Source organism: Chiloscyllium plagiosum, unplaced genomic scaffold, assembly GCF_037043375.1.
Source record: "Chiloscyllium plagiosum isolate Xiang-an unplaced genomic scaffold, Cpla_swu_hap1 HiC_scaffold_1, whole genome shotgun sequence".
Taxonomy (NCBI): domain Eukaryota; kingdom Metazoa; phylum Chordata; class Chondrichthyes; order Orectolobiformes; family Hemiscylliidae; genus Chiloscyllium; species Chiloscyllium plagiosum.
In genome coordinates, this window is record NW_028270139.1 from 73840911 (window position 1) to 73865596 (window position 24686).

The 24686-nt window shown below is 41.8% G+C and overlaps 1 protein-coding gene across 10 annotated transcripts in view; it reads right to left on the reverse strand.

The window, feature by feature from the left end:
* fryl (furry homolog, like) overlaps positions 1-24686 on the reverse strand; it is a 477034-nt gene that overhangs the window by 296954 nt on the left and 155394 nt on the right. For all 10 annotated transcript variants that reach the window (XM_087987974.1, XM_087987980.1, XM_087987968.1 and 7 more), the window contains one exon: positions 14523-14722. In XM_087987974.1, the coding sequence (XP_087844100.1) occupies positions 14523-14722 (200 nt within the window). The remainder of the gene's footprint in view (positions 1-14522; positions 14723-24686) is intronic.

Genomic DNA, 24686 nt, shown 5'->3' on the forward strand with positions numbered 1-24686 from the left:
GTGACTAACAACATCATTCAAATAGTATAAATAATTCTCAACCAACAGTAGTTAAAACTGTAAATTTACACTACAAAACTGGAGCCATTCACTGCAGATATTGGAAGCTGTACTGAAAACAACAAATCCTAGGTCAGGCAGTATCCATGCTGAGAATGAGAGCAAGCTAACATTATGAGTTCAGATGACTCTTCATCTGAGCTGATGTGGGGCTGGTGCCTGTGTGCACATGCGCATGCGGGAAGGAGAAGGGATATTGATAGTTCAGATTAACTGATCAGAATGTGACAATGACAGAACAATGGTGTGTCTAACTGCCAGACTGGAAAGAACAGATCATGACCTCACGTCCGAATATCAAGGCATTGATGCCAGGACTGTCACCAACCTTACTACCTTGGATATCTTTCTGACTCCTCACTGCCTCCAACCTTACAGTCTTAAATCCAGACAGCCCACTTCTACCTCCTTTACTTAACCTGTTTTGGAAAGTGGCATCAGTCAAACAGGTACGACATAGGCGGAAGAATGGAAGAATGGGATGGAATTCTTACAGGATATGGAGTGTGAAGAGCTGTAGTGAAGGTAGCTATGGGAGTCAGTGACTTTGTAGTGGATAGCAGTGGACAGTTTATTCCTCGAATTGGAGACAGAGAGGTGAAGGAAAGGAAGGGAAGTGTCGGAAATGGATAACTTGAAAGTTATAGAGGGGTAGAAATTGGAGGCAAATGAACAAATTTTTCAAGTTCCAGGTGGGAGCATGAAACTGCACTGAAACAGACATCAAAGTACTGAAAAGGAGAGTTGAGAGAGGGGGCCAGTATAGGACTAGAACAGGGATTGTTCCATGTACCCCATAACGATGCAGGCAAAACTGGGACCCATGTGGGTGCCCATAGTTACTCCTTTGACTTGGCAGAAGTGAGATGAATTAAAGAAGAAGTTGTTCAGTGAGAGAACAAGTTCAGCCAAGCAGAGGAGAATGGTAGTGGAGGGGGATTATTCAAGCCTCTGGTCGAGAAAGAAACCAAGAGCTCTCAGACCATCCTGTTGAGGAATGAAGCTAAGAGGGTTTTGACAACCACAGTGAACAGGAGGCAGTTAGAGCCAGGGAACTGGAAATTGTAAATATGGCAGAGAGCATCAGAGGAATTGTGGATGTATGTGGGCAAGGTCTGGACAAGCAGAAAGAAGATGGAATCAAGATAGGACGAATGAGCTTGGTGGGGCAGAAACAGGCTGAGTCTATCAGGGCAGTCTAGTTTGTGAACTTTGAGAAGGAAGTGGAAGTGGGCTATCCAGGGATGGCAAACTATAAGGTTGGAGGCAGTGTGGGGTTGGGAAGATCTCTGGAGGTAATGAGGTCGGTGACAGCCCTGACAACAGCTTGATGTTTACATGTTGTGTCATACTTGGTTCTTTCCAATCCGGCAGCAAAACAGCATTGTTCTGCCATTCTCACATTCCAATCACTTAATCTGAACTATCAACATCTTTCTCCCAAGCACTCCAGCCCCCTCTCCCCATTATTGCATAAATGATGCCACCTCCACACTTCAGGTCAGCTCTAGTGAAGAGTCATCTCAAAACATCAGCTTGCTTTCTCTCCATGGATGCTGCCTCACTGCTTGATCTTCAGCACTTGTTGTTTTCAAACTGAAGTCATCCCACCCTGCTTATCATTAGCAGTTCTCACTTAGGTTATTCAAGACAGTGTTAAGAAAGATATCCATAAGCTTTTAAAAGACATAATGAGGAAATGTAGTCAAGGAAGATAAACAGATAAACTTTTGGGTCAATGACCTTTCATTAGAACTGAAAAAAGTTAGAAGTTTACTAGATTTTAAATACATGTAAGAGGAAAAAGTGGAAAGAGAGTGATCAAGCTCTTCCATCATTCACCCTCTCATAGACTCTTTCTTTTGCTCTCTCCCCCCATCATCTCACCTTGGTAAAACCTATCAAATTTCTAACTTTTCCAAATTCTGATAAAAGGGTCATTAACCATGGCAGTGCAAAGCCAGGAGGACACTGCTTTTTTTCCTCATATTCTGTTGTTCTGCCTTACAGAACTGGGAAAATGGTGTGCTTAGCTGACACAACACTGGCTGAACTACCAATTATATATCTCCTAATCGGAAGATCAATCAAATGGAAACAAATGAATTCCCAATCAGGATGTGTTTACAATGATATCCAATAGATTTTGTTCAATAACCTGGAAGGTGTGGCAAATTGAGGAGTAAATTTAATGCAAAAGGGCAAAAGATAGATTAGCAGTATAGGCAGTCAAGTGACAGATGGATTTTAGTGCAAACAACTCTGGATGATGAATTTTTGCAGAAGAATGAGGAAAATATAAAATAAACAATGTAGCTGTAAAAGTCGAGGGTTCTGGGGGCTCATATGCATAGATATGGGAAGGTGGCAGGGGATATCGAGAAAGTAGGCAGCACAGCAAATAGAAGACTGATGAAAGGTGTTATGTACAAAAGCAGGGAAGTTATGTCAAACATTTATGAAGTTCTAGTTAGAACACACTGCATTACATTCAATATGGATATCAGGAAGCATGTGAGGGTCCTTAAGAGGGTGCACAGATTAGGAAATTTAGCTATAAAGTTAAATTAAAGATGCTGGGATGATCTCCTTTGAGAAAAGGAGACCGAAACAATTTTCAAAACAATATAACAGAAGCAAAAATAGGCCATTCAGGTCTGCTTTGCCATTCAATAAGATCGTGGCTGATCTGATAATCCTCAACTCTATTGCCTTTCCCCAGGACCCCCGATTTCCTTACTGATAGAAATTCTGTCCCTCTCAGCCTTGAATATAAATAATGACCCAGCCTCTACAGACCTCTGTGGTAAAGATATCCACAGATTCAGCTAGCTCAGTTGGCTGGACAGTTGGGTTGCAATGCAGTGAGATGCCAACAATTCTCACATTAGTTGCTGTTACCACGAGTATCCCCCTTTCTCAACCTCACCTTTCACCTGAGCAATGGTGATCCTCACATTAAACCATCAGTCACTCATCTCTCTATAAAACAGCCCTATTGTTCTCTAAGGCCTAACCAATGTCTTGTACAATCGTAACATGACCTCCCAATTCCTATACTCCATGCACTGACCAATAAAGGCAAGTAAAATAAATGCCTTCTTCACTATCCTGTCTATCTGTGACTCTGCTTTGAACAAACTATAGACCTGGACCTTGTGGTCTCTTTGTTCGGCAACACTCTCGAAGACCTTAGCTTTAAGTTTCTCAGTCCTACCCTGATTCGCCTTACCAAAACTCAGCACCTCAAATTTATCTAAATCAAACCCATCTGCCACTCCGCCCATTTGCACATCTGATCAAAGACCCGTTGTACTGAGGTAATCTTTGTTGCTGTCCACTATACCACTTATGTTGGTGTTATCTGTAAACCTACGAACCACACCTTCTGTACTCACATCCAAAACATTTATATAAATGATTAAAAGCAGTGGATCCACCACCAATCCTTGTGGCACACTGCTGGTCACAGGACTCCAGTCTGAAAAGCAACCTTCCATCACTACCCTCTGTCTGTTTAATTGAAACAAAGAATATAGAAGCGTACAAGTGCATTACACAAAATGAAAAACACAAACTGTATCACACTATACAAGAACTACTGCAGCAATTTCATTACAAACATCACAAAGATGGATGCCCTTAAGCCCAATGATACCCATAAAGACACACAACCCTCTGGAAGAGTTACCCTTATCTCCACATTAAAACAAATGACAATTCTCAGCTTACTATTATTTAACATGGGCTTCCTAAACACTCGTCTTGTTCTCAGACAGTCCCAAATGTTTTCTGTTATTTTCTCTCAGGTTTCTAAGCTCGGGACTTCTAGCAAGCGCTGACTTCATGGCAACTGCACCAATAGCGCCCTTCATTGTTATAGCTATTCCCACAGAATGAACCTGCTACTCTCCCTCTCCCTGCCCCCTCAACTAATTCAATGTTCAAAATTACTACCTGATCTTCAAGGTTAGATTTGCACAGAACTGAAAACCAAAATCCATTTTCCAACACTTTAGAGTTATATACTATAATTCTTCATTACAAAAAGGTGGGGGCCAGGAGTCTGTGAACTGACTGAATTTTAGAAAATGCAACGAGAAGTACGTTTGGTTCCAAGAGATCAATTGTGTCAGGGGATTCTCTAGTTCAAGGTCCAGACAGACGTTTCTGTGGCCAGCAGCGAAAAAGCAGAATGGTGTGTGGCTTCCCTGGTGCCAGGATCAAGGATGTCTCAGAGAGGGTGCAGAATGTTCTCATGGGGGAGAGGGGCCAGCAAGAAGTCATTGTCCACATTGGAACCAATGACATTGGAAGGGAAAAGGTTGAGACTCTGAAGGGAGATTACAGAGAGTTAGGCAGAAATTTAAAACGGAGGTCCTCAAGAGTAGTAATATCTGGATTACTCCCAGTGCTACGAGCTACTGAGTGCAGGAATAGGAGGATAGAGCAGATGAATGCATGGCTGAGGAGCTGGTGTATGGAAGAAGGATTCACATTCTTGGATCATTGGAATCTCTTTTGGGGGTAGAAGTGATCTGTACAAGAAAGACGGATTGCACCTAAATTGGAAGGGGACTAATATACTGTCAGGGAGATTTGCTAGAGTTGCTCAGGAGGATTTAAACTAGTAAGGTGGGGGGGGGGACCCAGGGAGATAGTGAGGAAAGAGATCAACCTGAGACTTTTACAGTTGAGAACAGAAGCGAGTCAAACAGTCAGGGCAGGCAGGGACAAGGTAGGACTAATAAATTAAACTGCAGTTATTTCAATGCAAGGGGCCTAACAGGGAAGGCAGATGAACTCAGGGCATGGGTAGGAACATGGGACCAGGATATCATAGCAATTACAGAAACATGGCTCAGGGATGGGCAGGACTGGCAGCTTAATGTTCCAGGATACAAATGCTACAGGAAGGATAGAAAGGGAGGCGTGGTGGGGGGGGGGGGGTGGATTTTTGATAAGGGATAGCATTACAGCTGTGCTGAGGGAGGATATTCCCGGAAATACATCCAGGGAAGGTACTTGGCTGGAACTGAGAAATAAGAAAGGGATGATCACCTCATTGGGATTGTATTATAGACCCCCTAATCGTTAGAGGGAAATTGAGAAACAAACTTGTAAGGAGATCTCAGCTATCTGTAAGAAATATAGGGGGGTTATGGTAGGGGATTTTAACTTTCCAAACGTAGACTGGGACTGCCACAGTGTTAAGGGTTTAGATGGAGAGAAATTTGATTCAGTACGTGAATGTAACTACTAGAGAAGTTGCAAAACTTGACTTACTCTTGGGAAATAAGGCAGGGCAGGTGACTGAGGTGTCAGTGGGGGAGCACTTTGGGGCCAGCAACCATTACTCTATTAGATTTAAAATAGTGATGGAAAAGGATAGACCAGATCTAAAAATTGAAGTTCTAAATTGGAGAAAGGCCAATTTTGACGGAATTAGGCAAGAACTTTGGAAAGCTGATTGGGGGCAGATGTTCGCAGGTAAAGGGACGGCTGGAAAATGGAAAGCATTCAGAAATGAGATAACGAGAATCCAGAGAAAGTATATTCCTGTCAAGGTGAAAGGAAAGGCTGAGAGGTATAGTGAATGCTGGTTGACGAAAGAAATTGAGGAGAAAGTGAGGACTACAGATACTGTAGATCAGAGCTGAAAATGTGTTGCTAGAAAAGCGCAGGTCAGGCAGCATCCAAGGAGCAGGAGAATTGACGTTTCGGGCATGATTCCTGAAGAAGGGCTCATGCCCGAAATGTTGATTCTCCTGCGCCTTGGATGTTGCCTGACCTGCTGCGCTTTTCCAGCAACACAATTTCAGTAAAGAAATTGAGGGTTTGGAAAAGATAAAGAAAGAAGCATATGTAAGGTATAGACAGGATAGATCGAGTGAATCCTCGATCTATAAAGGAAATAGGAGTATACTTAAGAGGGAAATCAGGAGGACAAAAAGGGGACATGAGATAGCCTTGGCAAATAGAATTAAAGAGAATCCAAAGGGTTTTACAAATATATTAAGGACAAAAGGGTAACTAGGGAGAGAACAGGGCGCCTCAAAGATCACCAAGGCAGCCTTTGTGTGGAGCCGCAGAAAATGGGGGAGATGCTAAATGAGTATTTTGCATCAGTATTTACTGTGGAGAAGGATATGGAAGATACAGACTGCAGGGAAATAGATGGTGACATCTTGCAAAATGTCCATATTACAGAGGGGGAAGTACTGGATGTCTTGAAATGCATAAAAGTGGATAAATCCCCAGGACCTGATCAGGTGTACCCGAGAACTCTGTGGGAAGCTAGAGAAGTGATTGCTGGGCCTCTTGCTGAGATATTTGTATCATTGATAGTCACAAAGGAGGTAACGGCAGACTGGAGGCAAGGTAATGTGGTACCACTGTTTAAGAAGGGTGGTAAGGACAAGCCAGGGAACTATAGACCGGTGTGCCTGAAATCAGTGGTGGACAAGTTGTTGGAGGGAATCCTGAGGGACAGGGTGTACATGTATTTGGAAAGGCAAGGACTGATTAGGGATAGTCAACATGGCTTTGTGCATGGAAAATCATGTCTCACAAAATTTTTGAGGAATAACAAAGAGGACTGATGAGGGCACATCGGTAGATGTGATCTATATGGACTTCAGTAAGGCGTTCGACAAGGTTCCCCATGCGAGACTGATTAGCAAGGTTAAATCTCATGGAATACAGGGAGAACTAGCCATTTGGATACAGAACTGGCTCAAAAGTAGAAGACAGAGGATGGTGGTGGAGGGCTGTTTTTCAGATTGGAGGCCTGTGACCAGTGGAGTGCCACAAGGATCGGTGCTGGCAGGTGGGGCTAGATTGGGTTGGGATATCTGGTCGGCATGGACGGGTTGGACTGAAGGGTCTGTTACCATGCTGTACATCTCTATGACTCTAAGATCAGAAGGCAAGTAATTGGTTCATGAGCATTCTCCTTGTTTATCTGTTGACACTTGTGTAATTTGCTAGTGTGTATTCTCAAAGTAAGCTTAAAGCATGGCAGGGCAGCTTGGCTGAGTGGAACTCTCATCCAGTACATGTAGCAAACTATGGATGCTTCAGATGGACTAAACAAATATACAACCTGAAAGCACCACCAGCTGCAGAAATGTAAGCTCTGGGTTTCAGAACTTGGCTAATGTCAGGAGTTGTTGTCATGCTGAACTGAGAACTATATTCCGGGGCAGGTGGGAAATGTCCAAGGAGGACTGCTTGCATCTTAACAGGAGCATTAATTATATCTCCAATGGGAGATTAGCTAGTGCTGTTGGGAAGGGTTTAAACTCACGTGGCAGAGAATAAAAATCTGAGAGGGATTTCAGATAGGATAAACAAATGCTTGCAGCGTTTGTGAAGTCATGGCACAAAACAGAAATAAACAGGTATGATATAATTGCTATCACAGGAGTTTTGGTGCAAAATGTCCAACTGAAGCAAAATCTGAACAATATCCATTAGAAACTAACTGGATTAGCCATATTAATACTGAGGCTACAAGAAACAGAAATAATTATAATGGGGTAGAGGGAAATATCAGGCAAGGTAAATAATGACTTTGCATCAGTATTAAGTTTAAAAAAAACAAGCAAATTCATGGTGGGGAAAGTTTCCAGATCTTCAGGATCAATAATTTACATTGTTGGTACATGTCGATGAGTGTGTAACCAAGTGTTAATAGGGTGGGAGCGCCTCAGTATTAGCCTGGGGAACCTCTTTGCACACCTTCGTTGACATCAATATCCTTTCGTAGCTCGTGAAACTAAAACTTTATACAAACTGCAGATGTAATCTCACCAAGATTGTATTATGAGTGCAGTAAGATATCCCTACTTCTAAACATTTTCTGAAAGTCAATGATTTCATGGTCATCTATAGATTCCTAATTCCAGACTTCTTTTATTGAATTCAATGCTACCATCTGCCTTAGCAGGCTTTGACCCCAGGTCCCCAGAACAGTCGCTCAGTCCCTGGATTAATAATCTAGTGATAATAGATACCGTAGGCCATTTTTCCACCACCACCATCATCCCCAAACAACCCTTCCCCCCCACCTCCAATATTGCATTTGGAACGTTGTATTTGACACGTATCATCCAGTCAGTTTAAAAATACCATGAATAACTAGGGCCCACACACAGACCTTTGCAATCCCCCATTTGTCACTGCCTGTCACTTAGTAAAAGATCCATTTATTCCCATTCAGTTTCCTGTTGATGGAGGAGTAGAACAGGATCACAGAGGAATTCGTCCCTTCGGAATGCTAAGGTGGGAACAGATGGTGTGTTTAGGTGGCATCACTCTAGAGATAGCAGAATTAGCAAAGGACAATACTTTGAATATGGAAGCTGGTGGGGTGGAAAGGGAGGACAAACAAACCCATCTGACAGGGAGGGAACAAATAGAATAGAATAGAATAGAAACATGAGCAGTGGGTCAGACACAGTTGAGCACTCTGTCAGTTATGGTCAAGGGGGGATATTCAGTCGAAAGAAAAGGAAGACAACACGAGAAGTGCTGTTGTATTCTGAAAAAGTCATGTTGAACTTTAAATATTTTTTTTCTCTCTCTCTACATTGATGCTGCCATACTGATGAGTTTCTTCAGCACTGTGTTTTTACTTCAAGTCTCCAGCATCTTATTTTGCCTTTAACCTTATTTTACATGACATGTGGCCTAGCAAGGACATGGAATACCACAACATCTCAGGCTTAGTGTCAGATACACTTGTTCAGGCAGTTTTTACAGAACTTTGAAAAATGTTTCCAGTTCAGAAAATACTAAACATACATTGTACTTATCCTGCAAGCATATGAAATTGTTACACATTAAGGCAATACAACTCGAGTACTGCCCTAAGCTAGCATTCTAAGTATTTTCTTCGACAAACTATTATTGAAGCTAACCACTTTTATTAAATTTACACTTAATGAAAATGATTGTAGGTCAGTGAAAAATGCTGCTTATTATTTGTGCTGCAGGAATACTACATGTCTAATGTATAAGTTATTTTAAGCAGTTCCTTGTTTAAGTCATAGAGATGTACAGCATGGAAACAGACCCTTCGGTCCAACTCGTCCATGCCGACCAGATATCCCAACCCAATCTTGTCCCACCTGCCAGCACCCTGCCCATATCTCTCCAAACTCCTCCTATTCATATACCCATCCAGATACCTTCTTGAAATAAATTTTCAAAACATCTTCAAAAAAGTGATCTGCTGCTATGACAGCTCTATATACACCAGCCTGTCCATTGAGATTGAAACCCAACCTCTCAGCTCAAACGTCCTGACACCAAAACATTTCTTTTTCTTTCTTTTCAATCCCAAAGCACATTGTCTATCAGACAATGAATCATTAATTTCTTTGTGAAGAAGCAGTGTACACAGGATTGAGGGACATTTCAGGGCATATTTAACAAAATGAATTCACGTAAAGTTACAAAGAAATGACAAAGGCTGAACTAGCAGATGCAGTCAGTGGCCAGTCTTTTCATAATCTGCTTCCCAATTTCTAAATTAACAAAACAAACCAGAAGCAAGTTGGTAAGCAACTCAGATGGGAACAGATATGAATAGTAATTCTAACATGGACAAAGATTTGACCATTGGAATTAGGATTTAATGAAATGTAGAAGTATTATAGTACTTAATTATAGCCAATTCCAGTCGATCCAGCCCAGCTCCATTCTTACACCATTGAAGTCAGCTCTTCCTGGATTATTTTTCCTTTTTAACCACTTTTTATCATTGTAAACTTTATGATCATGATCACTTTCGCTAAATGCTCCCTCATTGAGAGTCAGTTTATTTGGCCTGAACCATTCCAAAGAAAATACCTAGTAATGTCTCTTTTCTTGTTAGAGTGGACGCATGGAGCCATACAAAATTCCTGAACACATCTAGCCATGCTTGTTCCTCATTGGTCTTTACCTATTCAGGCAATTAAAGTTCCTCATTATAACAATTCTGTGATGCTTGCACCTCTCTGTAATTTCCTTGCAAAATTGTTCTTCCACATTCTTCCCACTGGCTGGTAGGCTACAACAAGATGTATAATTGCACTCTTTTCTTTTTTATTTTTTTCTCCTGTTTTTTTTTCTTTTAACCCCCACACTACCACCTAAGTGCGGTAGTCCCAGCACCCATGGTGTGTGTGTGCAGGTGTGAGACACAGTGAAAGACACAAAGTGCACCAATCTTTATTCAAATTCCACCACCAGGAAGATAGGAAAACACCCGGGTGGCCAGTGACAAACACTGCCCTTCACATCAAAGGGCAGTGCTTTGTGATCAAAACAGTGAAGGGGAGGGTAGGGACTAAATCAAAATAGAATTGGAGGGAGAAATGATGCACTCCACTCCCTGCGGCGCCTACCTCTCCCTGAACAACTCCAGGGTGTTGGTGGACACCGCATGCTCCTTCTCCAAGGACACCCGGGCTCTAACGTAACCGCAGAAGAGGGGCAGGCAGTCGGCCCTAACGACCCCCTCCACGGCCCGCTGCCTGGACCTGTTAATGGCCAGTTTGGCCAGGCCCAGGAGCAGACCCACGAGGAGGTCTTCAGACCTGCCCTCCCTCCTCCGTACCGGGTGCCCAAAGATCAGGAGCGTGGGACTGAAGTGCAGCCAAAAACAGAGGAGAAGGTTTTTCAGAAAATCAAAAAGGGAGTGCAAACGCCCACACCCAATATACACGTGGTCCACGAACTCCACAGCGCCACAGAACAAGCAGTTGGGCTGGGAGTCCGTGAACCACCGCAATCTGCGGTTGCAGGGGACTGCTGCGTGCAGCACCCTCCACCCCAGATCCCCGAGAGAAAGGGGGAGGACTCCTGCGTAGAGAGCCCTCCACTGGGGATCCCCACTGCCCGGTGGCAAATAGGCACGCCAAGGCGTGTCCGGACGGTGGATGAGGGAGAAGAGGTGGACGGTGTGCAGCAGCAGTCTATACAGGGCCCTCCTTTACACATCCCTAAATGAAACAAAATTAAAATTCCGGAGGCGGCTCAGGTTGTGGGGCACAGGCTCCCGCGGGAAGTAAGGGACCTTGGGGCCAATGTGAAATTCCGTCCGGGCTGGGGTGAGCGCGGACGGGATCCCACCGCACACCTGAGCGTCCTCCAACTGGTGCACTACGTCGGGTCCGAGCACCGCCGTTTTAAGGCGTCGGATGGCGGTGGCCACGTACTGGACGTCTACCGCTGCCCTGCTCGCTATGTCCTGCGGCAGCGTCCAGCCCAGGCCCCCGGCACCCAGCACACCCCCGACCCTGGTCACCCTCGCCACCACGGCCCTCCCCTCCGACAGCCACTCGAACCCCTGCACTCTTTTCATTTTGTAGTCGAGTAATATTGACTGTCCTTGATCCCTCTGATACATCCTTGTTCTGTAGAACTACACATTTTTTCTTAACTATTATTGCCCCCTCTCCTCCAGTTCTGCCTTTCCTATCTTTTCTGAACACATTATTACCAGTATTACGCAACATCCTTCATTGAGCCATGTCTCTGTTATAGCCACAATATCATAATTCCACATGATAATCTGCACCTATAACTCACCAGTCTTATTGGCTAAATTCCACGCATTCATGCACATGCAATTAACCCTAATTTATACTCCAGTTCTTTTACCTTCTGCAAGTTCACCAATTAACTTACTTTCTTCGACATTAATGTTATCTGTCCCTCCTAGTATTTTGTATATGCCCATCTTAATCATTAATACAGTCTCCTGGTTCCTATAACCCAGCCAAGTTAGTTTGGACAGAGTGGATGGGGTGAAACTGTGTACACTTGTGAAGGGCTCAAGAACGAAAGGGCACAGATTTGAAGTATTTCGTAAAGAAGGAATAAATAAAAGAAAAAACACCTACTACACTAGTAGTTAAGAGCTGGAATGCACTATCTCAGTATGTGTTTGAAGTAGATTCAATTGAAACATGCAAAAGGAAATTAGACTGTTACCTGAAAAGAAACAATGTGCAGTGTTATGGAGAGAAGGGCAGAAGAAAGATCACAAGGAACTGTTCAGTTGGAGAGCTGGTCCAGACATGGATGGCTGAATGGCCTCATTCTGAACTGTAGCATTGTGTGCCATGCTTTTGGAAAAGTGATGTTAGTTAATAAGTAGCAGCAAGTCATTTAGAACATTATTATATAATCAAGTAGAATCAACATGGCTTCATGAAAAATAAATTGCACTTAAAGTTAGTAATGTTGAGGATTTAACAAGCAGAGTGGATAGAGGAAACCAATAGATGTAATGTGTTTCGGTATCCAAAAGGCATTCAATAAAGGTACTATAAGAAAGGTTACTGGTCAAAACAGGAGTTCAGTGTCAGGTGTCTTATATTAGTATGGATAAGGGATTAGCTACACAAGAGGCAAAGAGTTGGGATAAAGGGCTCATTTTCAGGTTAGCAAACTAAAATCAGTAGGACACCACAGGTGGAAGTGCTGGAGACCCAATATGTATAATCTATGTTTATGCTTTGGATGATAAGACAAGGGAAGGTATGAAAACTTGTTAGGAGAACACAACTTGGGCAGGCTTCAGGCAGTATCGACAGTGACCAATTACTTCTTGTCATTGGTGAATTGGAAGAGAAGGTGCAAAATTAGAATCACCTACATTTCTAGATTTTTACGTAAATACTTTGTCAAGGTCAGAAACACTAGGAGACCTTATCCAAGTCCAGGGTAAATATAGCTAAATCCTGAGCTAAATGGAAAACTTTGTCACAGTGCTACATCGTACTGAAGTGTAGTGCATGTCACCACTTGATCTTGTTTTCAGCAGGTAACATAGATGTATCACTTATCAGAAAACACATTTGGTTATAAAGTAACACATGCAAGTTGTAAACTACTTAAATAATTATCGAATATTAAGCCAGGTAAATGAAAACACAAAAGTAGTTAAACACATTCACACACACACGTGACCTATGAAACCATAGCCTTTTACAATGACATGCACACCTGCAATACCAGAGATTATTTGATCCAGCTATTAGCTTCTACAGGGTTCATAAATTCCTTGAAAATGGAAGTTAATGCTTGCCCGAAAAATGACAATGGCAAAGGCATCATGCAGAACGCAGAAGAATAAGATCGGATTAAGTGGGTAAAATGTAGAAAACCAGCTTCTACACTTTGATAATTTGCTTTACTGGAATGAAGTTCAAGATACAGCAAAAGTCCTAAAGTAATCCTTCTTAAAATATTCAGTAGTGAATACTCTGTGTTGCTATGAAAACAATTGTTGCAGTTTAAGGACCTTGACGTTAATGTCATAGAGATCTCAATACATGCCCAACTAACTACATGTGATTAACGTCAATGGGTGTGTGTGTGTGTGTGTGTGTGTGTGTGTGTGTGTGTGTGTGAGTGAGAGAGTGAGTGCGAGAGTGAGAGTGAGTGAGTGAGAGAGAGACAAGAATATAGAATCCCTACAGTATGGAAACAGGCCCTTCGGCCCAACAAGTCTACATCAATCTTCCAAACAGTCACCCACCCAGGCCTATTTTCCTACCCTATCACTCTACATTTACCCTTGATTTGTGCACCCCAACTACACATCCCTGAATACTATGGGCAATTTTAGCATGGCCAATTCATCTATCCTGCATACCTTTGGAAGGAAACTGGAGCTCCGGGAGGAAACCCATGCAGACATGGGGAGAATGTGCAAACTCCCCACAGACAGTTGCTTGAGGCTGGAATTGAACCCAGGTCTTTGGCATTGTGAAACAACAATGCTAACCACTGAGCCACTGTGCCACCCCTTTTACCTGACCATTTACTTCCTTTCTTCTCAGTATCCAAGGGCCCAGACACATCTTCCAGGTTAAAAAAAAGCACTTTATCTGCACTATATACAATCTAGTCTACTGCATTTGCAACTCACAATGTGGTATCCTCTACATTGGGGAAACAAAGTTTAGACTGGATGACCATTTCGCAGAACATCTATGTTCTGTCTGCGAAAAGAAAAAGAAATACCCTGAGTTTCCAGTTGCCTGCCACTAACACACCACCTTGTTCCCTAACCAAGATCTATCTCAGGCTTGCTGCAATGCTCCAGCGAAGCTCAGCGTAAGATTAAAGGCATGGCATTGAAAAAGTTTTAAAAGCAATGGAGGTGGTAAAGAGTTAGAGATTTAAGAGAGATTTCCAGAGGATCAAAACTCTCTGCCTGCAGTTGGTCAGCAAAGATGGAAAGCGCAATAAGTAACAGGATCAGCTGCCCAAGGGCACTCCAACACAATCAGACATAGAGTAGTATTAATGGGGAGATTTCTACAACGATAATTCTTGGTAAGGAAAGGTACAAGATGACTGCTCAAAGTGCAGTTTGACAAGAGGATGGTAGTGAACATGATAGGAAGCCAACCCTCCTCTTTTAAGTTTTTTCTTAAAAGCAAAATTATACATACCAATGGTTCAGCCATTACAACTTCAATCTTTTTTTCAGCCTGAACTGTGAATTCAGCGAAGAGGCTCTTAATAACATATTCCCCAGGTTTGATGTCCGGGTCAATGGCAATGTTTGACATTGTGACACTCTTCTTCTCCCAGGTGGGATTGCTACCTGGAGAAATACGCCGCCTGGTTACGGTGCTAACAGGTGCTGATGCTGCATGAAAACATTTAGGAACATAAATATTAATGATGGTTGGTTAGCTTGAAACATGAAATGCAGAATTGCAAACAGCTCAAACTAGAATTACAGAAGATTATACCAAATTAACAAAATAACAATTTACATTTTGACAGCATTCCTAACAAGGAACAACATCTCAAAGAAATTTAAAGAAACAAAAAGGTAGATATTGTGTGGTCTATCATGCCAACTTCAATCCAAGATTGGACTTGTCTAGTAATAACATCAGCTGGGATAATAACAATTCACATAAGATAAAAAAAGCATTTAGCAGCATAGGGTATGAAGGCACAATTAAACAAAATACAACTTTTAGGTGCATTTCACAGCACAAAGTGAGTAGATCTTGAAAATAAATTCCAGAAATAAATACAAAGTGCCTTTGGGAACAGCATAGATAGTGGACTGCAAGGGACAAGGGACAAGGGATCAAAATGGTGGTGGAGTAGGATGCTCCAATCAGAGCTCCTCTGCTCCTTCTGCTTATTTCCTGTTTTCATGTCTCTTTTTCTCCCCGTTTTTCTCCTCTTGGAGTTCTCTCATGAGGTGGAGAGGAGCGGGGACAGCCAGCGGGCTGGAGACTGACACAGAACGGGGTCAACCAGCGGGCCGGAGGCTGACACAGAGCGGGGACAGCCAGCAGGCTGGAGGCTCATGCAGAACGGGGACAGCCAGCGGGCTGGAGGCATACGCAGAGCAGGGACAGCCAGCGGGCTGGAGGTGTATGCAGAGCGGGGACAGCCAGCAGGCTGGAGGCCTGAGCAATGTGGAGCTGGAGGCATGAGCAGAGTGGGAATGGCCAGTAGGCTGGAAGATTGAGTGGAATGGTACAACTGTGCTAATGGGGACCAATGTGGCAGTAAACAGTTTGTGAGCCCGGCAGACCATTTGAGGAAGCCCCCTGATCTACTGAAAGGCTTATCTTTTTCATGTTGTTCTCATTTTACTAACTTATTATGAGCAACTATAACTAAGGTAGCTTTTCTTTCCTTTCTTTTTCGCTTTATTTCCATATTTTGTATTGAAGATCTATTCTAGGTACCTTGTACCTAAGTTGGCACCATATGGGGTGACACTAAACTTTTCATTGTACTCCTGTACTTGATATAGAATCCGACAACATGGATAGAGGCTGTTTTGGCCCAAACTGGCCCATGCCTACCAAATGTCCATCCACACTCTCATTTCCCTGCACTTGGCCCATACCTTCTAAACCTTTCCCACCCATGTATTTGTCCAAATGCCTTTTAAATGTTGTTAATGTACTCACCTCAACCACTTCCGCTGGCAACTCATTCAATATGCATACTACCCTGTATATAAAACGTTGCCCCTCAAGTTCCCTTTTATTCTTCCCTCTCTCACCTTAAACTTGCTTCCCCAGCCCTGGGAAAACGACGGAGTGCATTCACCCTATCCATGCCTCTCATGATCAACAATAGGATAAAAAAACAACTTAATAGTCCAATGTGAATGGAGTGGTAAAATGCAGAATTGAAGTTTATCAATCAGACAAAAGAGAGAATAAGTTGAACAGATTTTATGGACATGAAGGTCTTAACTATCAGCCTTACTCAGCAAATTACTTAAGGATAGAAGTCACTCGTGTGCAAGTCTTTATAGGGAAAATATAGCTGCTGAATGCTGACTAAGTTGCATTGGTGGAGTCAGGGATGATAGAAAAGAGATAATTAAAATAGTCAAGGTTTGACATATTAGTCAAAGTGCATTTGACAGTGACAGACAGACAGTGAAGGCAGAAAATGTTCCAGAGATGAAAAAAGCAATCTTGATAAAAGATTAACATGAGAAAAGAAGCTCAACTTGGATTATATAAAACAAAGTTAATTAAATCAAGAATTACCATTATCATGGAGAAAATACCAGATGAGATCATGGCATCTTAGGTGGGTGGTTTCAGTTTTGGATATAAACAAATTCAGAATGTTTCTCATTTTGCACTAACAGTGGGAAGAAAGGATGTGGAAGCAGTCGTTCAGGACAAACAGTGTGAATTGGAGGAAACAAGTTTTGTTGTTATTTCTGCCCTCTAGAGCAAAGTTGTAGTAGTATGAAGAACGTGTGGGGAAAGAATGTATGGGGCAATATAACTGTTCAAAGTTAAACCTCGCGTGAGTTAAGCTGGTTATGAAAAGTTTATATTCTACAATTTCATGAACTTGTCAATATGATGCGATTATGGACAATAAGCGAGCGACAACAAGGATCAGGTAAGAATGAGAGAGCAGAAAATGAAAAAAAAATCAGCAATTCAACAGTTAACATTGCAACATCGATAGAGGGACTGGAGAAAAAGGAAATTTGCAGAAGCAAAAGAAAATAACAGTAGAAAAACATGCAGATTATCAGAAGAATGTGTCAAAGAAAGTCACTGGAGAATATCCTACCAGTCAGAGATCTTCAAAGAAAGGTTGGGAAAGACAAGAATGTTAAGGAAATAAAGTATAAGAGGATGATTTGATGCCAAATTTATAAATGCCAAGGATGACAGCTGGTTAGGGCAAAAACTGAGGAAAGGCAGGAGAACCAGGAAATGCAAGTTCAGTATCCAAAAATATACATTAAAAAATAAATTCTAAGTGAGTTGCACCCACAATATATTTCCTATTGCTGCTACCTTCTTTTCCACTTCTCTATTTTACACATCTAACATCCACATCCATCCCAGGTATTAGTGTTTCATTTAATACTGAAGTGCCTGAAGTCAGGAATGCATCAAACGAACCTATGATAAGTCTCACTAATTAACTGATGGAGAAATACAGTCTTTGGCCATGAAGTGGCTAACAGCTGTGCCCATAGAATGACTTCAGAGGGCCAAACCAACATCCTGACTATGCTCAAATTACTAGGTAAATTTCTCATGCATTAAACAGCATTCTGCTACTCTAGTAAAAAAAATTCACAGAAGTTTGTTTTAAAACATTTAATAGTATAGTAGATTGTCAATTCAAATTATTTTAGAAATAACTATTCTCTTGAGAAACAAGTGCCTCAGCAATGTATGCAACAATTTACATCCATCGTGGTGGAAACACAGCTAACTGGATTAAATTTTCCACCACCTGAATTGTGAGATTTCATTGTTAGTTCTATTGCAACGAGGTTGTCAGCACGCACTTTTACTGGTGTAAAACTGACAGAAATTAATAGCAACTGAAGATGCACATTTAAACTGTAAAATCAAAAGACCATCAGGGATGCTGTGCTCTCCTAGAAGTTTTGCTACAACAATATTTAATCAAAATAGCCAACATTAAAATACATGCAAAGAGATTAAGCTAGCGTTCTTACTTGATAGTTACACATTAAACACACCCACATAAAGTCAGGCTTTATCCATTCCATTCTAAGTTAATCTTTATCATTGCAGTAAATCTTTATTACTGCCAAAAGACCTCCATGGCACTAAAAATTAACTTTTCTTTATGTGGAATTTTATTCCTTCAGATTTAAATTATTATTGCAAATTTTAAAAATTAAGTACTTTGTCTAAAACTTATTTCTAGCTTTAAATTCATCTTGATCTGTTTTACTTTCTCTGCATGATTTGACATCAAACAAATTATTCTAACTTCCACTTCCTGGTTCAGACTAGATGCCTTTATTAAGATCATTTGATCTGATCAAGTAGAAAAACAGTGATTTTGCCTGTTCACAAATTCCCACATTCCATTTGGAGGGCACTATGCTGTTTTGGACTACAAGTTATAGTAAAATGCCTTCATGCAACTATAATAAATGAAAGAGGAGCAGGACAAAATAATAGGGCCCACCAAGACTGTGCCCCCATTCATTGCAGTATTTGTTGATGCTGAGCTTCAACTCCTCTTTCCTGTCAGCTCCCCATGTACCTGAATCCAGAGGTATCAAAAATCTACCCATCCCAGCCTGAAGTGCATTCCATTCACAATCGTCTGAAAGGAAGCATCATTCATTCACTGTCAACCATTAACTCTGCCAGCTGTAAAGGTCCTGTGCTCCTCACTTCCAGGTATTCATCACTCAAGACATGATAGAGCTGTAAAGCACAAGTGTATTAAATGTCCACTACTTAGACGGTAAATTGGTTGAGCATCAATGCACTATAGTGAGTGGTAGAAATTACGTTTTTAAAACATTTAAATACAATTGATTCCTTTAAAATATTACACTTTCGTGTAAAAATATGCAGTTAACTTTGGTTTATTCATTTTATTTTTCATTTTACAGTTAATCATAAAGTTACCATCATAATACAAGAGGAGATTGTTCAGCCAATCTAGCACATACCAGATTTCACATGGAAGCCCCACCAGTCATATTTCCCTGGTCTACTCCCATAGCTCTCCAACCTCTTTTAAAAGTCACCAGTTGTCACCACGTCTGCAAAAGTCTAAGATCACTACCACTCAGAAAATTAAAAAGAAAATTCTTCCTCACATCCCCTCACATCCCAAGCATTAAAATGTAGTCTTTTAACATCAGCTTTACTTTGTCTATTAATATTATAATCTTGTATACCTGTTGAATCTTCCCTTGACCTCTTTTGCTCCAAGGAGAACCATCCTAATTTCACCAATATAAAAATAAATTCATGCATTCCTAGAAAGGTGACATACAGTGCACAATTTAAAATGTTCAAGATTAAGGGAAATTTGAGTCTACTTCTCCTTGTTCATGCATTAAGCTTGCTAAATTACCCAAAATTGCAGTTTTTCAAATTCTCTATTGAAAAGAAAAGTACAAAGAAAACTGGCACCTGACTAACATACAAACTGTGAGACAATTTTCAATCATAAATTTAGTGCAGCAGGAAATGTGTGCCCAGTGATTAGATTGTTGCTAGGAGCAGCATAATGTTTTGGCAAATTAACGGAATGATAAAACAACATAACTGGCTCATCAGCAGTTCAGGAGTTCAAAAGGCAATGCTTTCAGTACCACAGGAGGCTAACAGATTCTCACACCCTCAGGCAGTACCAGGCTACTCATTACGCAGTGTGTTAACCCTTTCTTCCCAAAGCAAACTCAACAATAGTTACAGAAATCTTATATCGATCTTGTCATTTAAATTCTATCATTTTCTTTAATCATGTTCACATGGTCGCACAGAATTTCATTAGCAGCTATCTAATATATAGACACATTTAATATAAAATTCAAGAAAATGAAGGAAAAAGGAAGAGAAGGTTATGCTGATAGGAAATGTTGTTGTAAGATGGGTAGAGGGTCATATGGAACAAACACGTTAATGATGAGTTGGGCTAAATGGCCTGTTTGCGTGCTGTAATTTCTATTCAATTTTGAAGATTGCTTTCAACTTTTCCAAATTGTCTTGGAGTCCGCAGGAATGGAAACACTAGAAATCCAGAAAACAATACTTTACAGCTGTAGGTCATGCCTGTGTACCTATATATTAAGTTCTCATGCTACAGCATCCTGCGCCCTGTCTCCCAAGAATTCCAGCCTTCGCAGATACAACTGTCCATGTTTTCTTGGCAAACACAAAGTCTGTCTTCAATTTCAAGAAACAACACAAAAGTTCCTCATCGATGGTCCCACCTAGCTATTGTAACTTTTGCAAAGGCACCTCTTGTTACTTTGGAGGAGATGGTAGTATTCATAACATGATACAGTTTAATACTGAATTTGATAGGGAGGTGAACTTATTCAATTTCAAGATGGCATCAAATTAGAGCTCCCAAACCAGAGCTCGTCTGCTCCGACAGGTTTTCGTTTTTTTTTTGTTTTTCCTCTGTCTATACTTTTATCTGCCTCTTGCCCTGAACTCAAGTGGTATTGACTGTGTCCAGCGCAGACATCACATGAGCCACTGCAGAACTAGAGTGGGCCCAGCATGGAGGATTGCAAGCCCAGCACGGAAAAGAGTGGCCCTCACTTTTCTGCACAGGATGTGGCACGATAATCAGCAGCTGCTACATCATCCGAATTTGCAGTCAACAAGATAACGCCAGCAGTGAAAGATGGTGTCCAAGGATTGTCCAATTTTCCTCTGTTGGGTTTAGTGTTGGTAGCAGTGAAGCGGTGGCAGAAAGGTATCACAGCAACGTCGACAGCGTGGGCTCAGTGCCGAGACACAGAACTCCGACATTGGTTGGACCGGTGGTGGAGCATCAGCCCAGCAGCAAAAGATAGTGTGCAAACATTGGGACTTTGATATTGTAAATGGTGATGAAACCAAGGAGGGTGATGGCAGCATCAGTGTCGTTAATGGTGATAAGCTGGTTCAGGACTGATGGAGTCTCTGTGCTTTTTTTTCCCCACTTTTTCTAAAATTATTCAACATAGCATTATATTGTGGCAACCATTTATTGTATGCTTACTGTAAAATACACACAATAAAATTATTTATTCATTACAGACGTTTCCAAAATCATGTGGGACACAGATAAGGAGGAAATAGTAGAGGCAGGTACAGTTACAACATTCAAAAGACATTTAAAAGACAAAGGTATATAAAGAGGAAGAGTTCAGAGAGATATGGGCCAAACGCAGGCAAATTGGACTAGTTTAATTTGGGAAACTTGGTCAACTTGGACGAGTTGGAGCAAAGGGTCTGCTTCCATGCTGTGTGACTCTGACTCTCTGCTAGTAACATCACTGGACTGGCAATCGAAAGGCTGAGGATAATGCTGTTTCAAATCCACCAATTGTACCTAGTTGAATTTAAATTCAATTCATAAAATCTGGAATTGAAAGTTTGTCTTCAAAATGGTGACCATGATCATTACAGTCACTTGTTATAATAACTCATCTGGTTCACAGGAAAGGAAATCCGTCATCTTCACCTGTATGACTACATGTAACCCCAGAACTACAGCAATGAGGTTCTTTGAAATGGCACAGCAAACCACTCATTTGCCTGCATTTGGCCCATTTCCCTCTAAACTTTTCTGATTTATGCACCTCTCCAAATGCCTTTTGAATGTTCTAACTGTACCTACATCTATCACTCAAGCACAATTAGAGGATGGGCAATAAATATTGGTCTTGCCAGCGATGCCAACATGCCATGATAAAGAAAACATTTAACAGCCACTATTCAACAGATGGAGCAACACCAGCAAATTCCAGACTTAACACATCAAGAATTTTAATTGTTTAATCAAACATGGATGATATAAAGCTGACAAACTATGGATGTTTTATTATTTGATGTCACTATGGGTTTTCTTGTCAAAAAAACAGTTGCATTCCAAATTACTGCGTCCAATAAGTAATACATATTAACTGGCTGTGTTATAACTGCAACAGTTTTTTAAGCAGGGAAAGTCTGGAGAGGAGGAAAGAACAAAAGGAAAGAGTATGACAAAAGAAATGGTGCAGTGGAGTAAATAAAGGATGTTCTTATGGGAATATTCACGGATCTGACCTGTACCTGCCTTTTGAGATGTAATTTTTATTCCAATTATAGTTAGGTAGCCTCCCTCACCTCTTTTGTTTACAGTACATAGATGACCATATTAGTGATGTTTCCTGCTCTCGTCCAGCTCAAAAATGTCATAGACTTTGCTTTCCATTTCCCCCTCATGCTTCGTCTCAGATTCTCCCCTTGCGCAACCTCCCTTTCTCCATTTCTATTTAGCAATATCCAACTCAAACTACTGAATGCACTTCCACGCTCCCCCTGCTAAATGTAACAATTCTAGTCCATTATTCCCATTTGTCTAACTCAGACAATAGATTCAATAGTTAGAGGAACAGACAGGAGATTCTGTGGTCGCAGACAGGACTCCCGGAAAGTATATTGCCTCCCAGGTACCAGGGTCCAGGATGTCTCTGATCGAATCTACAAGATTCTGAAATGGGGAGGATGTGCAGCTAGACGTCGTGATGTGCATTGGCACCAATAACATAGCTAGGAAAAGGGAATCTAAAAATTGATTTTAGGGAGGTGGTTGGAAGCTAAATAGCAGGACGAGCAGAGTAGTAATCTCAGGTTTACTACTGGTGCCACGTGCTAGTGAGGCGAGGAACAGGGAGCGAGTGCAGCTGAACGTATGGCTACAGGGCTGGTGCAGGAGGAAGGGCTTCAAATACGTAGATCATTGGGGTGTCTTCTGGGTAAGATGGGACCTATACAAGAACGGGTTACACTTAAACTGGAGGAGCACCAATGTCCTGGGTGGGAGATTTTCTAGAGCACTTCAGGAGGGTTTAAACTAGTTTGGCAGGGGAATGGGAACTAGAGCGACAGATCAGAGGAGAGGATAATTGTTGAACAGGCTGTGGCCATAACGGAGACATGGAATGTTAAGATCTTTTTAAAAAAAACAGGGAGAAGGATAAAAAAGGAGGGGAAGTAACATTGTTAATTAGAGAGTGCATCACAGATGTAGAAAAGAAGGTTGTTGAGGAGGGTTTGTCTACTGAGTCAGTATGGGTGGAAGTCAGTAACAGGAAAGGAGCCACCCTCTTTATTGGGTGGTTTCTAAAGACTCCACGATAGCAGCAGATAGAACAGATTGGACAGCAGATCTTGGAAAGGTGTAGATGTAACAGAGTTGTTGTTATGGGTGACTTCAACTTCCCCAGTACTGACTGGAACCTCCTTAGTGTAGATGGTCTGGATGGAGCCAATTGTGTCAGGTGTGTCCAGGAGGGATTCCTGACTCAACACAGTTGGGTGGCATGGGGGGAGGCCATATTGGATTTGGTATTAGCAACAAGCCAGGCCAGCTATCAGATCTCTCGGTGGGAGAGCATGTCAGTGACAGTGGCCGCAACTGCCTCACCTTTACCATAGCCATGGAGAGGGGAAGGAACAGATAATATGGGAAGGTATTTAATCAGGGGAGGGGAAATTATACTGCTATTAGACAGGAGCTGTTGAGTATAAATTGGGAACAGTTGTTCTACGGGAAAGGCACAACAGAAATGTGGAGACTGTTTAAGGAGCACTTGTTGCAAGAGTCCCACTGAGACAGGCAAGAAATGGTAAGGTGAAGGAGCCTTGGCTGACAAGAGCAGAGTAGCTTCTCATCAAAAGGAAGAAGGAAGCTTACTTAAGGTTGAGGAAGCAAGTATCTGGCACAGCTTTAGAGGATTACAGGGTAGCTAGGAAAGAACTCAAAAATGGACTCAGGAGGGCTAGGAAGGGGCACGAAAATGCCTTGGTGGGAAGGATTTGGGAAAACCCAAAGGTGTTCTACACGTACATGAGAAACTAGAGAATGATTAGAGAGAAGGTAGGGTTGATCAGGAATAGTGGAGAGAACATGCGCCTGGAGTTTGAAGATGGAGAGAAGGCCCTAAATGAGTTTTTTGCTTCAGTATTCACTAGAGAGAGGGACCTTGTTGAAATGGAGAACATTTTTTATAGGTTTGAACAGATTGATATTAAGGAAGTGGATGTGCTTGAAATTCTGGGAAGCACCAGGGTAGATACATCCCCAGGGCTGGACCAGATATATCCAAAGTTACTACGGGAAGCGAGGAATGAGATTGCTGTGCTCCTAGTGATGATCTTTGCATCCTCACTCTCCACGGGAGTAGTACCGGACGATTGGAGGGAGGCGAATCTTGTTCCTCTGGTCAAGAAAGGGAACAGAGAAATCCCTGGGAATTACAGACCAGTCAGTCTTACAGCTGAAGTGAGCAAGGTACTGGAAAGGATTCTGAGAGATAGGATTTATGACAATTTGGAAAAAAATAGTTTGATTAAAGATAGTCAACATGGCTTTGAGAAGGATAGGTCATGCCTCACAAGCCTTAGTAAGTTCTCTGAGGATGTGACGAGACAACTTGACAAAGCCCGAGCAGTGGATGTAATATGTATGGATTTTAGTAAGGCATTTGACAAGGCTCCCCCAGAAGGCTCATTCAGGAAGTTAGGAAGAATGGGATACAGAGAAATTTAGCTGTCTGGATACAGAATTGGCTCGCAAAAGAAGACAGCGAGTACTAGATGGAA